The following is a 17,088-nucleotide window of genomic DNA, read 5'->3' on the forward strand; positions in this document are numbered from 1 at the left end:
CGATCCTGCTCTTAGCGCTTAGTAGCGAACGCTGATACTTTTACTGCTATCTACTTGAAGCACATGATATAAAATTAGTTAACTCATATACGAAGATGTTAAGTAAGATAAATCAAGACTAAAAAATAACAGGTTATATATATGTATATATAAAAACAAAACATTTAGTTTTTCTTTGGTAAAAATAACTTTATCCAAACAATTAATCGATTAGGCTTAGTGCAGGTCCGGGTAGGTACCACCCAGACACTACCATCAAACCACAATAACCTGTATTACCGAAGTAGGTAATACAATTACACGTACAGTACATATTACATAACATTATCTTAAATGCCGTTGGGTAGTGATTTAACCTCTGAACACCAAGAAGTCGCTTACACTTCTTGCAGTACTAGTCTATGGTGACCACTCATACCAGGCAATTATAAGCAGATTACAATGATTGGTGTACTAATATCGATCAAGTACTCTAATATGTCCTTATTAAAAAGTTTACTGACAAAATCATTTATGTATCCGTTTAAAGGCGTTTTGGTTAAAACCTTCAACGACTGAGAGTGGTAATTGAATATGAATGTTTTAATATACAACAATATAAAATAGATAAACAAATATAAACTATGTATATACGTGTTATGCTGTTACCCCTGCTCCTTTCGTCCTTTAGTGGGCTTAGGTAAATTAAATCATTATCATTTAAATTTTATAATTAAAAAATATTCCTTTAATCGCCTTGATTTAAGTTTTATCGCGTAACAGCTAATCACACAAATTTTCTCAATAACAATGTTAAAATGTATTTATAATATTTATTATCATTCAACAAGGAAAGGTAATATATATATATATATATATACATAATAAGTATTAAAATAAAACAAATTCATGTAAAGTTTTTTTAAATAAAATAAAGTACATTACATACTATTTAGAAGATAAGGAGCATTCGTGATTTGAAATCAAATGGCATAAGAAAACTTACTACGAGTACCTTTTAGCTTTATATTCATTAATCATAGACGTTGGGCGGACGCAGTCTATGTATACGAAGTAACAAAATATGTTCACGAACGGCCTAATGACTCTTACTATAGTCGAATATATAGGCAGCGTATTTGTAAGTAATCGGTCTTTCAGATTCTAGATTCAAAGCTATTCAGACGTACTATACGTACATATTAGACTTAAATTGATTTCGAAAATCGTTTAATTTGTTGTTATTATTTATTTTATAATATGTATTTTAATAAAATTTCATTGCATTATTTTTGTATTCCATAAATTGATTACGAAAGAGTTCTTATTTATTGATCTATGTATAGATGTTTTCTCTTTGATTAAATATTTTAAATAAGTTTCTCTATGTGTTACCTTGTGGCGAGTTTTTTTTTTAATTAATTTTTTATTGCCTAGTGCCAGGGTTATTCCCGCGGATGTTTGTGAACTCTTATATTTCCCAGTACTACAATGTTTTCTGTCTCTGTCTCTGTCTGTTTTATGTCTCAAAATTGAATTTATTATGTACCTTTCCTTAGTTGGATAATTCAGTTACTATTCCAAAATGGCATGTGTGATAATGAATGGTACAGTGAAGACTCGTTATTTTCCGATAAGACCTTAGTTTATTTTAAGATTTAAAAAGTTATATCAGCATACACTGAAATTACTAAATATCATGGTGTTTATTTCGCATTCCATAACAATACACACAATCGGCGTTTCTGTATGTTTTGAATGAAATATAAAGAAACATGAAGTTTGTAGGCTGTATGCATATATAATTCATTGCCGCTGGAAGTCGACTTATACTTATCATTCATTATCTACTGATATTATCGAATTATAATCTGAATCATCTGTCGGAATGGTGAATATTATTAATATATATATTTTAAGTGACTTATTAATACCACACCACTATATATAAAAGTGCTTTTGTCAATATCAAAGATACAAGGCATCTGTGAGAAAGATACGAATCGCGTCAATTTACACGTTTATTAATATCAAGGAAAATGTATTCCACGGTTGTAATCAAAAATCATAACAAAACACATTTGGTCGGACCTCGAAAAGAATTTATATCGCGAATACAGAGCCATCAGTCAGTGTTGTGTCGACGCTGATTCCCGTCGTGTTTCGCATCCGAAATGGAATGTTATTCACCGAAAATTTCGCTTCGGTGTACGCTAAAAATTACGCGACTCGAGCCGGGGATTGAACGAAATTCCGCCCGCAAAAAAGGTGTCAAATGAAATATTCAAATATATTTTAATATAATTCATGCGGCGGGCGTTTCATTTCTCTCCCTCGTAATGGAATGCTAAATTTTCAGGCGAACAAAAAATATATATTAATGCGCGTACCTAATAGCTTATACAAACTCGTTTGTTGGGTATTGTTGCGCACAATGGATGCCATAACTCCGCGTCGCAGCCACGGCCGGTGACGTCTTTGTTAGGCTGGCGAGCTTTGTTCGCCGCCCGACTCCGCCTGTCGACGCGACATCCTACCCGACCTCGCCACCGAGCCATTCACACCGCCACTCCACCATTCCGCCACCCACACTACCTACGCGTGTAATTAATTTCAATCCCATATTTTATACGGTTTCGATCTATACATACGTTTTCACTTCTATTTTTTATCAAAGTAATTAACTAGACGGGTAATAAACTAATAGCGCTTTTAGATAATCGAAAAAACAGCTATTTCAAAAATAACATTGCTCCCTTCCTCAGTCTAATTACAGCCTGTTGGAACCATTACAATAATTTGCTGTAGAAAACAAGAATGAATATTTGAGAAGGCGATAGAATATGAGTAATTGCTTCGGATCACGAAGCGAAAAGTTATGAAAGGTGTTGGCGAGGGCGATTTTTCAACGCCCGTCATGAACACGAAAATCTTAATGAAATAGAGAGTATTCAATCACGAACAACCCTGATTGTGTAAGTTACTTTTCCGACCGTAGCGACAGCACGGATTGCATTTACATACAAGTAGTTATTCGATTTCAATGTGAGGTGGTTATGAACGGACACGGAAAAATTCATCTAGTTATATTGAACGCATTAAGGGTCTGAGATGAGGTTCGCCGCGGGACGGCAGGCCCCAGGAGGCTCCCTTGCCGGACGCCTGGGGGCGGTCTCCGCTCCAGAGAATATTTGACACGGGTCTGGCAGATAGACAGCCCGGTCATGTGTGATCCCCGGGCAGGAAACGAGGGGTTTTTTTCCGCCCGTCGATATGACTACGTATAAGAATAACTATGATATACTATGATTTATGTGCCCCCGTTGACTTGCACATGTGTACGAGCCATGTGATACAAGGTTTTTTATTTCACTAATGATACTAACTTTTATCTCTAATGAGATACATTATCATCCATATGTACATGTTATTAAACGGTAACTACATATAATAATAGCAGGGCGCATGTTACGGATACTCATTAGCTATATGGCGTTTAATATCCTAATGATTCCATGTTATTACGAATCCATTTCAATTCGAAATGCTTCGGGTTAGAAAATTGAATTTTAATACCACATAATAAGTTCGGCTTCATCGGCTTAGCGGCGGTCAAAGTTTGATTGGCATCCTAACCCGACGTTTAATTAATGTAGGGCAAGCTATCCCAACTTCGTGTGAGAGAGCGATGGTGATATCGCGATGAAAAGAGATAGATAGCTTCTTAGAATGTTGCCAGATAATAGAACTTTCTTTCAAAGTTTGCAGTTTAGTCAATTTCGTAGTTGATATTTCGGGACAACATGCGAAGTATCGAGAAAGTGCTGACGAAATGAAACGAAAATAACTATATGTTACGATTAAATTAATAATCTATATCATTTATCGTTTAAGTCTATTTTTAAATAATATCTACTTAGATTAATTTTGTTTATATAAAATATCAATGTTAATTTTTTACCAAATGACAGTTAAAAATGACAAATATAAAATCTGCTACTATTCGAAAGTAATAAAATTGATAAAACCCTTTTTTAAATTAATGAAATATATTTTTATAGGGCAATACAATATTATGTTCAACATTTTCTGCGTGTGTGTTCACCCTTTTGATCCTTGCCTATGTGTGTGTTCTCCATCGTCAGACATGAATTAATGGGATTGGCGTTTTTCGATGTAGGCGTGTAATTATAGGATGTAATGGTTTTTAATAAGACCCGATTTTTTGTTCGTCAAAAACTATTCCGTAGTTTTTATCTATGTAGGTATATAAAACATTTTAGGCTCAGATACCTGCATAGTTTTCAACGGATACTTAAAATACCAATACAAATATATTATACAAAAAATAGGCTACTAGATATATCCGGTGTCTTATATGTTTTTTTATATGTTGTCTATTAAATTTTCGACGTAATTTAGTTTTTCTAAATTGGTAATGTGGAACCATGTAATATCATATTTCGTTTTACAGCGCCATCTATTAATCAACGGCAGTACTATTACGTTGAACTTTAAAGCTGCAGTAGTTTGCATAAGACTAGTTATTAACGAAGGAATACTGTTTTGATACTATTACATTCATTCTATTAAAAAATATATATGAATCTGTCATATTTTAATAAGATGACTCTTAAACATATTGATATTATATGATCGACATATTTCACGAGTCACATTGTTCGGTGAATAAATTCCAAAAATTATAGCTTACTTAGACCGGCTTTAAACAGTACTCATTAATATCCATATTTTCTGTCGTTGTCGTCTTGTCTATATTATAAAATATTTTAAAATTAGTTTACATGTTAAAATTTGTGAATGTTGTGTACATTTTTTGGTTGAAATACATATCACTGAATTTTACGAAATCTACGTTCTTACTCTAAATGTAAAATATGGATATTGTAATTTTAAATAAATAAATGATAAAAAATCTCTATTCGAAATTAATAGTTATAAAAAGCGCTTATTAAATTTCTTAAAATAATCACTAGTTCAACAGAATACACTCAAATAAACTATAACTATTATAAATACATCGATCTAAAACTGTATTTCTATTTTCTGTATCCTGTTTCGGCGTCTTTGAACTCAAAAATAATAAGAAGAGCGAAAACCATCCTTCAACGTCTGAGGCACTACCGGGCTAAACCGGGCCGCACCGGAAAGCTCGCGGTGAACGAAATTAGATTTGTATTTTTACAGTCACTACACCCCTCTGAATAAAAAAAAATATTTATGCAAATAACAGCATGTGTAAACAAGGGGAAGCTACGAAAAGAATAGCTTTCCTTCATTTAATAATAGTTAAACAGATTTACAGACGTAAATGTTTTCATATTAACAGTCACACGCGGTTTCGCTCGCGATATTGGAATTAGTCGCCAGATAAAAAAGTAGCCTATGTTCATTTTATCAAATTCGATTCTCGCGTTTGGCCGTGAAGTACAGACAGAGTTACTTTCGCATTTATAATACTTATTAATATTGAGCGTTATTTTGAAATTTATAAACAAATTACGGTTTTAGGGCGAATGTGGATTTTTTGAATTTATATACAATGTTGTTTAGGACGTGGCTAGTTGAACAACGCCGTCTTCTTCTTTTGAATATCAAATCAAGAACAGTAGAAGGAGAAGAGACAAATCAATGTCAACCCAACACTCACTAAACATTGTTTATAATTAAGACGTTGTTTAAAATTAGATGAATCTTTGTTTTATATTAAACTTTTTATCACTCAAATCAATTATTGTAATGAACTTTTATTACTTTTTCTTAAAAATGATCTATGTAGGTGTGTATATTAATATAAATTTAGTTATGAAGTAAGGTCTTTTTGTAAATTACGGATAAATTTAATAAATGTTTAAAATATTTATTTATAATATTATATACCTATGCATTTATTACTAGTAAGTAGAACAATGTAAATCCAAGGAGTTTACGATAAAAATATCCGTAAGGAAAACAGATAAACATTTTCTAGTTAAATTTAATTTCGTCTCGATATAAATTATATCTTACGATGATTCTTAATTGCACTATTGAAAATATCTAAAGTCTTCGTAATTTCACGAGCATTTCGAGAAATCAAGTTGCTTTCATGCGTACCAAGATTGAAGGGGAGCCCCTGTTACTAAAGAATCGGAACTTCAATCTAAGGAAGCATTCATCGTCATTGTTAAAGCGACAATCGGCAATCGATCAGTGGTGAATGAAATCCACAATGGCTCTTATCACCCGTGAGTAGGTAAATGGTTTCGTTCGGAAACGCGGAAAAATAATGTGCGTTTCTATTATGTCATTGTATTTCCTCAATAAGTACGTTTAATGGAGATGACGCCATCTGTAGTATACATCTTCAGCCTTAAAAATGCCAAGCGTGGCTTTACTTAACAGTTTAATACGGAATCATTTATGCGTTTCTGTAAAGCGTTTGGTTGCTTTAAAAAAACCTACTTTTTTATTGATACAAATACAGACGTTCAATATTGATGTGATATTTATAAGCTAAAATGTTATCGTTACGGCGCCAATGTAGGTAGATATATAGGCAGAAGTGCCCGCTTACCATCAGGTGGCCCATTTAATCGGCCGCCTATTTACGCAATAAATATATTTACCTATATGTAAATCTTAGTGCGTTAAATACTTTAACTATGATTTGTATACATTTTTTTACGAAAATTTGTCATAATATGACAATTCGAAAAATAAATGGAATAATTTTGTTTAACTTTAAAACTATATTATTTTCTAGAAGTCGCTGAGTTGCCAACAAAATCTTACGAACACTCATTCCGTTTAATACCAAACGATCTCGGCTTTCATTCGCAAACGTAGAAAATCAGAAGCAGGCAGCAAAACAAATTCTTGTATTCAATCATCGGGCCTTCACAAAAGCCTTCGGGCTGATAACTGAACAATGAAATGTAACAAGTCGTCCATTCGGCATTGTATGCGGAGAGGAGGTACGCGGGGGCTTAGGGGGGGAGGCGATTTCCATTATATTTCCATTTCCACCTCGATTTGCGCCGACTTATCGCGGTCTACCTTCTCTCGACTAGGTAACTCTATCTTTCTGTGCCGTTAGTCAATAACGCTATAAGCTTAAAATAATATAATGTAGGTACTACAATGGCAATAAATTATTACGAAAATTTGCATTCTTAAGGCTGAATTTTATATGTAATTTCAACTACGGTTTCTTAATACTATGAATAATTTAAAACATAAAAATCAAAATATAATTTTCCTATATTAATAAAAATAAAATGTTTAATAAGGTAAACAGGACCCATGGTTGAATATCATTAAACAATACTATATATATTTTCATTTCAAATCAAGAGTATATTTTGATGAAACGGAATTTAGAGCAAGTTAATTGGTCATACGATATCCTTTCAATCCACATAAGCTGTATTGTATATAAATCGCAGAGCAGATGGATATTATTACATATTAGTGAGTAGGTGTAAGATTCTGTTCCTCAATGATTAACGACTTGTCTGCTACGAGCGAAGCGATCTATTTTAAAACAACATAAGCCACGTTCCCATTGGTTCATTTTTTTTCCAAATGGCAGACGAATTTCGAAGATTATTAATGATGAAGTTTCAAGTATGTATGAGGACTTTAAACTTAGTTTAAAGTGCGGTTAATGCTACTGTTTAGAGTACGTTGGATTTTTCATTCTCTAATAATATTGTCGTCGTGTTTGAACCTTTTTCAAGTACGCTTTTTATAGTTCATAATTATCTTTTCTCTGCATCGTCTTGATACTTTCAAGTATTCTTGTTAGTGTCTTTCATTTTTATTATTATATTTGTAAATCAATTAGTGTAATACATAATAAGCAATACATTTACATAATCGTTATCATAATTATTACAAATAAGTTTAGGTACCTATTTAAAGTAGTAGTATTATATTTAAGTGGTTCTATTTGACATTTTTATCTGGTATTTCTTCCCGTTTAGTGTAAATTACGTACCTGTAACAAATACACGTACAACCAAAATTGATATCAACTCAAGAAATTGTTGATATGTAATTATGTAACTTAATTATAAACCATGTTATTATCTACATAACGAAGTTCTTCGTTAATTCTTTTATTCCATAACGATACAATTTTTCATTCAATCAGAAAAAAATATATATCCCTTTCTAAAAAAAATATACAATATTAATTTTACCTATTTTTGTTAACAAAATTTAATTATTTCCATTGCTTTTTGCATAATGTTAACCATGAAATGGAGAAATAGTGAATGGTTTAAACCTTCTTTAGGAATATTTACTACTTAATATTTTAACAAGTTGTTACTATCTTTTGAACGAAATAAATACACACATTTTTAAAGTCAACGAATATCAAATACAAAATGAATTGACCCTAAATGATACACGATCAGCTGTCGGATTTAATGCATCATCTCAAATGCTTTTATTACCTACGTTACGAAAACCTACAATAATAATAAATCTCTGTCACATCAAATGCTTGAATCTTCTTATTAATTTACTTGATCTAAGGAGGTTCTAAGAGCTGAATCAAAATTGGCACGGCTTATCTTACATGGAATCCATCGAGATAACAGTTATGACTTACAAAGGTTTCAACGCTAATTTCTTCCAATTGAAGAAGAACGAGGTTAAACGCCTTGTAACTATGTAGGGATAGCAAAACAATGTATTCATTTATTTTTGGAAATAAAAACGCATGCAAATATTAGTAACAGTCAAACCTTTTTATTTCCGTCCTCTTTGCACCCAAATCTAGCTTTTATTTTGAACTTAACGTATAACTTTTATAATTCAGAATATAATCTACTACTCAATACTGCACAAATAACTACATTGAAAACTCTGAACAAAATAATGAGAATATGCAAACAATTTTTATTTTTAAAATAGACAGAATGAAATGAAATACAATTTTAATATCTATTATTGACCTATAAAATACAAAGAGGAAATATTTTAGGCAGCATATTAGTCATTCTACTTCCGTGAATGTTTTAATTTTTAGTATTAAATATAATTAATAATAATATATATATATTCGATTAATGATAAATATTTTAATTCATTTTCTAAGATACCTTTTGGTAATCCTACTTAGAAAGATGAAAGATTTCACAATCTTAATTATCATTTTCTCATAAATACGTTAGAATTCCTGTTTAACTGGATAGTGATCACAATCTCAGAGACACTTTGTTTGAATAGGTTTTTTTTTTTTAATGAACGTATGATGTCTTATTGATAATATTAATGCGAATCGATTCGGATTGTTATTTACACATATAGCTAATACTGAGCTGTTTCAGAAGTAAATTTATACTAAGGCTTGTATCGTTGTAAAATTTTGTTGCTTAAATAATGACCTTATCAATGAACTCAGTGAGATGTGTAAGAAATCTAAAAAAATTTAAAGATCTTTTGCGGTTAATCCTGTAAACTTATAATTATATCGCTTTAGTTTAGTGTTTAATATTGTAAGACTCTAACGTCAGACAAAAGACAACTGTAGTGTTGTTATTACAGTGATCGTAAGAGTTGGTAAATACTAAAACAAAAAGTATCAAAATTAATTATTAAAAATGTACCTGAACTATATTTGATATGGTGAAATGTTAATGTCAATTCAATTGAAATTTCACTTAATAGATGAGATACTCCACGTTACACATCACTACTGCACTTGTATGTACATCACTCGCGCGCTTCAAGGATTGTTGAACATGCTGCCATTAGTTTAAGTAGCAAGCGCGAATGTACGGACCAAACTAAAATTGCATGCATTAGAGCACTTTCAATGATGACACCGATCACAATGGAGTAATGTAAAATCACCAACTTGCCCATAAATTAAATCTTAGACAATTTCAAAAACAGTAGGAGACGGTAGCGTAACTCGAAACCGCATTGTTCACGATCGGCGTCAGCAAAACAGAAGGTGAGCGCTTTTGTGTTCGAAGTTGTAAATTTTATGAAAAGTGAAATTCCTTTTGAATGGTTGTTCAGCCCATAAATAACCCGGGATTAGAGCGGACGGCATTGTTTTTGGCACTTTTGTTCGTCATCAATGCGCACGTGGGGCATAAATGAATTTGGAAATTACTTTGTATTACTTCTTAGCTACCTGTTAGTATATTGTGCAAATCGTCAGACCCAATTAACTTTTACTTTTAACGTAACACGACTACCGAAAAGATCTTGAGAATAGTCATACTTTTTCAATTTTAAATGTAAGATTGATATAACAAATTCACACTTACCGAACTGACTTCGCATCCAAGGGTAAAGTGGACTGGGCAGCGACGCATTGGTATTTGGCGGGGGTTGTTGAGGAGGTGCCTGTTGCGCGTGCATTGACTGCTGATGCATGGGAGGCATCTGTGTCTGATGCTGCATGTCGTCCACAGGGTACATGAGGTGTTGCTGGTGTGGTGGCATCCCATGCTGGGCCATATGTTGCTGGGGATGCATGTGATGCGGCATCTGCTGTGCCTGCTCCAAAGGGGGACTTCCAGGCACTCCACCAGCCGTAGCTGCTGCTGCCTGTAGCTTGCAAGACGTGTAGACTGCAGGAGTTGGGGGTTGATGACCATTTGGGCCGTAACCATCTGTTTTTGGACCCATGTGTCCCATCTGAGATGGACTATCAGGCCGGTATCCATTTTGTTCCATTTGTTGATAATACCCCAACCTGTCATAGGGTGGAAACCTTGGGTAAGGCATTCCAGGTGCTGGCTGCGCGGGGTAATGATGCTGCGCCGGCCTGAGCTGCTGGTCGCATCCCTCCATCTCGTGTCCCTGCTGTGGCACAGCGCCATAGTGCGCATGTGCTTGTTGATGATCGTGTCCACCACCGTTCCTCATGTCTGGCATGTAAGCGTTTGAGAAATATGTCATGCTGTCGCAGTTGTTAGCGCTCATCGCGGGCCCGCAGCCCGCGTGGCTCGCGTCCGTATCTTCCGTCGCAGGACTTCGGCCACTAAGGCCGACACTATCACGCTATCAGTCACTACACAAGCACTTCGGATTCCATTCACTACACAGCAGCGATTGATCCCACTGAAGTTGTTTCACGATGTACCAGCGGACGGTGTATCCTCATCAGAAACTCGGCGAATCTGAAAAGATCAGATTGATGCACTTAGTTGGATATAAATAAACTATTTTTAATTGGTATGGGATATTTAACTGCTATCGATCGTTAGAATGTTATTATTGGCGAGCTTACTGAGTTGCCCGAGGCGTTTCGTGTTGCCACTGAACTAACAGTTCACAACAAAATGAACAGCTTACTACCGATAGCCCATATGCATTCATAAAACCTTATGAGTTTTGAGTAAACGCCTATTAGTGTCAATATGATTGCAATATGGCCCCCTACGTTTGAAATAACTAAACGGTACATTATGAAACGAACCAGCCACGAAGAAGCGAATTCAGAAAAATGAGACAGAAAGATGAAATAATGTCACGTCTTGTACGACACGTGGCTGACCCGGTGTCACATCCTCGACATTTCGCAGCAGTTGATGGAGCATGAGTGACAACCGTACTGCTGCCCGACAACATAACATTACACTGACGTTAATTTGAATTTTGAGGGACAAGTGCCACCGAAATCGCGACGTTATCATCACATCTAAAACTACTGGTTCTTAAGTGTGAAATTTATGACGTACTTAATACGACAGCTACTAGAATTTACAAAATGTCATTGCTAGTAAAATGTATACTAATATTGTACATCATGAGAAAAAAAAAACATATTTTAGACAATATCTGAGAACTGTGAGAAGTGTCCGCAGATAATCTTGTTTACGACCATTTGCTACGTCTTCGCTACTGAAAAGATTCAGTACGTCGTTCAAAAGTCACGTCGTCGCATGTTTTGATATGGTTTGTTAAAGTCATATATTGAGTAAAAAATTGTACGCCTTAGGTACTCGAAAATCGTACCGCCCCTAAAGGTTGCCTCACTTATTTAAAACCCAAAGATTCAAGCTTCATTAGCGACAGTTAATGATGGCGGCCTCTCTTTAAACAATACTGTTCATCACAAATACTACTCCCTAAGTTTGGATATAAATAAAAAGTAAAAATATGTTTATTTTAATTTAATTCATAAAGGTAATAAGTAAATATATAGGCTTTTCCAGTTATGTTACTATTTCTTATGTTGGTAACGGTAATACGTTTAAAACCTATATTTCAAATACAAAGTCTAATTCTTTCGAATAGCAATTGTTCAGTGCCAAGACACAATTGAAAAGTATGTCTATTCGGAAAATTTGCATGTTGAGGGATGGACAATTTAAATTTACGATTTAGCGGCACCCCCGCGGGATACGACCCTCGCATTTTTTTAATTTTCAATTTCCATTTACATTCCAACCACTAGCTGTGTCCAATCTACGAAGTACTACACGTTTAAAATATCTTGATTCATTAAAAACTTCTGCATTAAGATTTATTATGCAGGGGCCTACAGCGCAGTCATATTCATGGACAACTCATTAATAATTCATTTTCTCTTAGTTTCGTGAAAATATTTACATTCTTATATAAATATAGACTTGTAATTGACTCGATTGAATTATCAATAGAACACGAAAGCCTACTTTAGAGATGAATAATTAAGTGGACTCATGTGGAGCCTGCTAAGATTCAAACCATACTTAAGTACAAACCATGATTAAAAATTTAATTAAATCTATGAATTGTAAAGCAGTTTATGTTTTGAATTTGAATAAAGAAATAAATGAAACTAATTTTTAAATCTTATATAACCCTTTGAAAGAGATTGATTGCTTGTTCGTCAAAATAATTAATGATTTATTAATAATTATAATTAAACGATTACGAATTAAGTACAGGTTAACACTAACCCAAAATGTATTAGTTACTCGATTGCTAATCTATTTTTTTAATCTTTAACGTATATGAGCTAATGTTTCTAGTCTGCAATTACGAGTTTACGATAAAATCTCGGAGCGAGACCCGGTTCAAGGAACATGTCTTTAAACTGACCGACGAGGAAATTAACAGACTCACGTGCTTTTGATAATTTGATAACCGAGTATGCCGGTTTGATTTATTTCACGACTGGTTCTGAGTCAGACTTAGAGCAAGGCGTTCTCATGCCCTTTTGATACGTCCACGCTGACCTATACGGCTATACGGTAATTTGATCTCTACGACGACTACTTTAAGGATCACATTCGTATGCTAATAATTTGTTTACGGTGTTTATATACAATATGAGAGGTAATTAGTTTGCCACTAAGTTTATGGAAAAATGTTGTCTTCCTGGAAGGAGTCAAAGGTTGTAGCGTTTTCAAGCTTAGTATCTTTTTTAAACATAAAAATAAATAACTCGTATGTTTCGTAAGAATGTTTACGTGTTTGATACTTGAATACATTTCTTTGTAGTGATTTAATGAAAATATAATATTGTATTTTCGTTCATTTCACAAATCCGACGATGTTTATTAATTATTTGACGAAATGTGCAATTTATTATATAGACTTTGTTACTTGGAATTAATTGAAATTGTAGCGGAACTTATTTTTTAAGATAAATGATACGGATTTATTAAAACGAAAAAAATGAACATCGAATCTAATGAGAATCATCAAACGAAGTGTTAACATCGCGAAATAGATGTCGCGTCCGACGTTAAATAAATGTCCAATGGCCTCCGGTATATGTGATACAGGTAATAAATAACTATGCTGTTATAATTGAAAAATTACATATTGGTATATCATTCGGTTGCTACGCGTTACCGCGAAAACCACGATACAGCTCACATATTTAAAGTGCTAGTTTTACATAAATCACACTAAAATACATTATCTAACTCATAGAACACTGGATATTAGAAGTGATATGCAAAAACTATAGCTTAATAAAAAAATATTAATATTCACATATAGTAATAAAAAAAAAAAAAGGTTTTCACAATAATTGTATTCAAAGGATTTGCGTTTTAAGTATTACGTATTTAATACGTTATTCGATGTCATTTCCAAAACAACATTTGTTCTGTGTACGTAATATAGTGTGGACCGAATTAAAAAGAATATTAATGCCATTTCTCGTTCGTCGGTCGGTAGCTGTTAATCAAATGACGATCAAAGAAGGTATTTTAGGTAATTCTCAGCGCTTGTATTTATCATTTCCACTATTTGTCAATTAGAGCGCTATTGTGGGATCGTTAAGTGTTTTTGATTTATTTTTGACGTACAGACATGAAAGCGGAAGAAAGGGGCTATATTAATAAACCTAGTTCGTATCTAGGTATCTAGATAGATTTTTTAATATTAAATCAAATATAATTGTCTATGAAATTGACGTATATTATTTTATTAATTAATAAACTTCTCTATAATAGATATGCATAAATCTTTAAATAAATTTTACGTAATTAATTTATATTTTTATAAAAAGCGTTTCGTTTGCTAAACATAGGAAATTCTTCAAAGTTTTGTATTGACCGGATGTAAGCTAACTACAAGATTAATCAACAACAACCACAATGAACTAAACAAAGAAAAAACATATACATAACGATTTTAAAAATTCATAACTAATTTAAAGCCAAAACAGCAATAGTCAGGTGAAAACTATAATGAAAAGTATTTGAGCTACTTCGAAAGGACGTCTAAAACATTGCGAAGGAATAGAGGCGTATCTATGAGACATTCATTAATTACTAAACCCGTACGTATTAATCTTAAAGTTGTTTCTTTAGATCTGCTACTAATTACGGCATTTGTTTAAAGACCTATATTTGTTTGAGTATAAATTTATCAGGACAAATATGAATCAGATTACTGTTAATTAAATGTTTTATGAGCGATTTTTATTATTTAACTTTATATTGACTGTGGACTGATAATACCACTTATGTATTTCTATTGAAAAACGGATAATTTTAAGAAAAAAAGATTATATGTCATGGCAAAGACAAAAATTCGAAAGAATATTAAAAAATAGAATGATGAAATACCACAATTTCAAATACATTGTAACGATAAAACTCTTTAATGGAACTGTCACAAGTTCTGCAATAATATAAATTATTCATTTTTTATTTTAGTAAATGTAGGTTGTACAAAAAACAGGAAGAAGTGAAGTAGAATCGGGTGTGTACTTAGTACGTACCTACGTCATTACTTATGCCATAATTTTGCATAAGTTGTTTTAATATTAATTAATTAGATACAAGTCATTATTTTCAGCTATTCAATAGTACAAGTATAATTATTAAAAAATAATATCATCATTACTACATTAAGTTGATTTTATATGGCTCACCCATAGATTGATCCATATAACAGAGCAAACATCAAAAGAACTTTTCATATTATAAAAAATACAATTGTCCCATATAACGTTGTGATGGTCTTCAAAATTTAACGAGCCCACCTGTACGGTTGACATAAAAAGGAATTTTTCCTTAAATCAAAAAGCCAGTTGTAAACTACCCCCCAGAGTAAATCCGGGTCAGAACGAGCTTGAGTGAAATGCGATGTACCGCTAATTACGGGGCCCAACTTCTGAATTTAATCATACAAGTTGCGTTCCACATAGGATTCATAATTTTTCATGAGGTTAACGGAATTGTCATGTACACGTGACAATGTTTACGTTATTATGATGTTCGCTGTAAGGAGGTTTTAATGGGGCTTTGTGTGATTACATTTTGTATAAATTATTCAATCGGTGCAAAAAAAAAAAATCATGATTAGCTCGTCTTTTATTTGAAGTCAAAGTAATGTGTTAATATCTCCCAATAATATTGATCTCTCGTCCTATCTTCACTTACTACCTTAATAAGGCATATCTCACACCGTGATCTTACTTTATAGCACTCACTCAACTCTTCTTATAATATGTCAACAATATCTATATATTTTTATTACAAAATACAAAATATTTATATAGAGAAATATAATATACTCTTGTCTCTAAATACGACCAAAGATTAATCCAAATATACATAATCCTGTAATCAATAACATCTCTTACTTCCTAAAGAAAAACTAGTTTAGCAACATTTTATACTGACATAAAAATATTTCAAACTTTTTGCAATCGTAGATAAATATCAGTGACATAATATATTAGCAGATTCTTGTTTTATTTCGATATCCATATCAGTTATAGTATACAACATCAGGTAGTGGGGAATCTGTTAATCAAAGCGAACGCAATCAATTACGGGCCGCGCAATCAAAATGTCTCGCATTCCTGAACGGTCATGGAGCATAATGATCTTTGAAGGGTTGAGCGATATTAGAAATTAATTATCTATAATTAATTTGCCAGTTTTTCAAATTCACTATCTATTAACATTCTGCTCTTTTCACATTTTTCTTTTCAATTTAAATATATTAGTGTTCGCACAGAATCGCTCGAAATTATTATTGAACAATAGACGAAAACCATATATTTATTGAATGTTTCGATAACACTCAAGCTCGTCAAAAGGTATAAAAATTATATATAATTCTGATAAATAGAGAATTAAAAGTCATTGAACTGTTTCGTTTTTGATTATTTATATACAGACTTTTCACTAATGCATATTTAACTGGATTCAACTGGATTATTAGTTTTGATTTATAGTCCCTTTCAGCATGTTTTTATATTTAATGTGAACGTAATAAGTGTATAAATAAGATTGTCTAAGTTATAAGATTAAGTAATTGATTCCTCTTTTTATAGAACCGAAAAGTTTCCAAAAACTTTTATAATTTTCTTGCAACCGTTGAAAGAGTCTACAACTAATTGTATCTACAGTATTTTTTATTAAAATTAAGATACTAAGTCTAACTTAAAAATATAATTCAGTCTCAAAAGATCTAGGTTTATTACTATACTATAGTCCATTATAAAACACTAAACTTAAATAAGATATAGCTACTTATATCAAAAATAAATGTTTACACTAAATTTACATCCTAAAACTTGGAACATTTCATTTCCTAACCTATAAAAAACCGTTTGAAATTGGACTTAAACTTCAGTAAATTCAGTTTTCATTACTTAGTTTCGAAGTAAGCTGA

At 32.6% G+C, this 17,088-nt stretch overlaps 1 protein-coding gene across 4 annotated transcripts in view; it reads right to left on the minus strand.

Moving 5' to 3' along the window:
- LOC113392927 (homeotic protein antennapedia-like) overlaps positions 1-17,088 on the minus strand; it is a 164,688-nt gene that overhangs the window by 7,528 nt on the left and 140,072 nt on the right. For all 4 annotated transcript variants that reach the window (XM_026629554.2, XM_064216546.1, XM_026629555.2 and 1 more), the window contains one exon: positions 10,275-11,132. In XM_026629554.2, coding sequence (XP_026485339.1) covers positions 10,275-10,935 — 661 coding nt within the window. In that variant the 5' untranslated portion in view covers positions 10,936-11,132. The remainder of the gene's footprint in view (positions 1-10,274; positions 11,133-17,088) is intronic.

This window comes from Vanessa tameamea, chromosome 12 (genome assembly GCF_037043105.1).
Source record: "Vanessa tameamea isolate UH-Manoa-2023 chromosome 12, ilVanTame1 primary haplotype, whole genome shotgun sequence".
NCBI classification, from domain to species: domain Eukaryota; kingdom Metazoa; phylum Arthropoda; class Insecta; order Lepidoptera; family Nymphalidae; genus Vanessa; species Vanessa tameamea.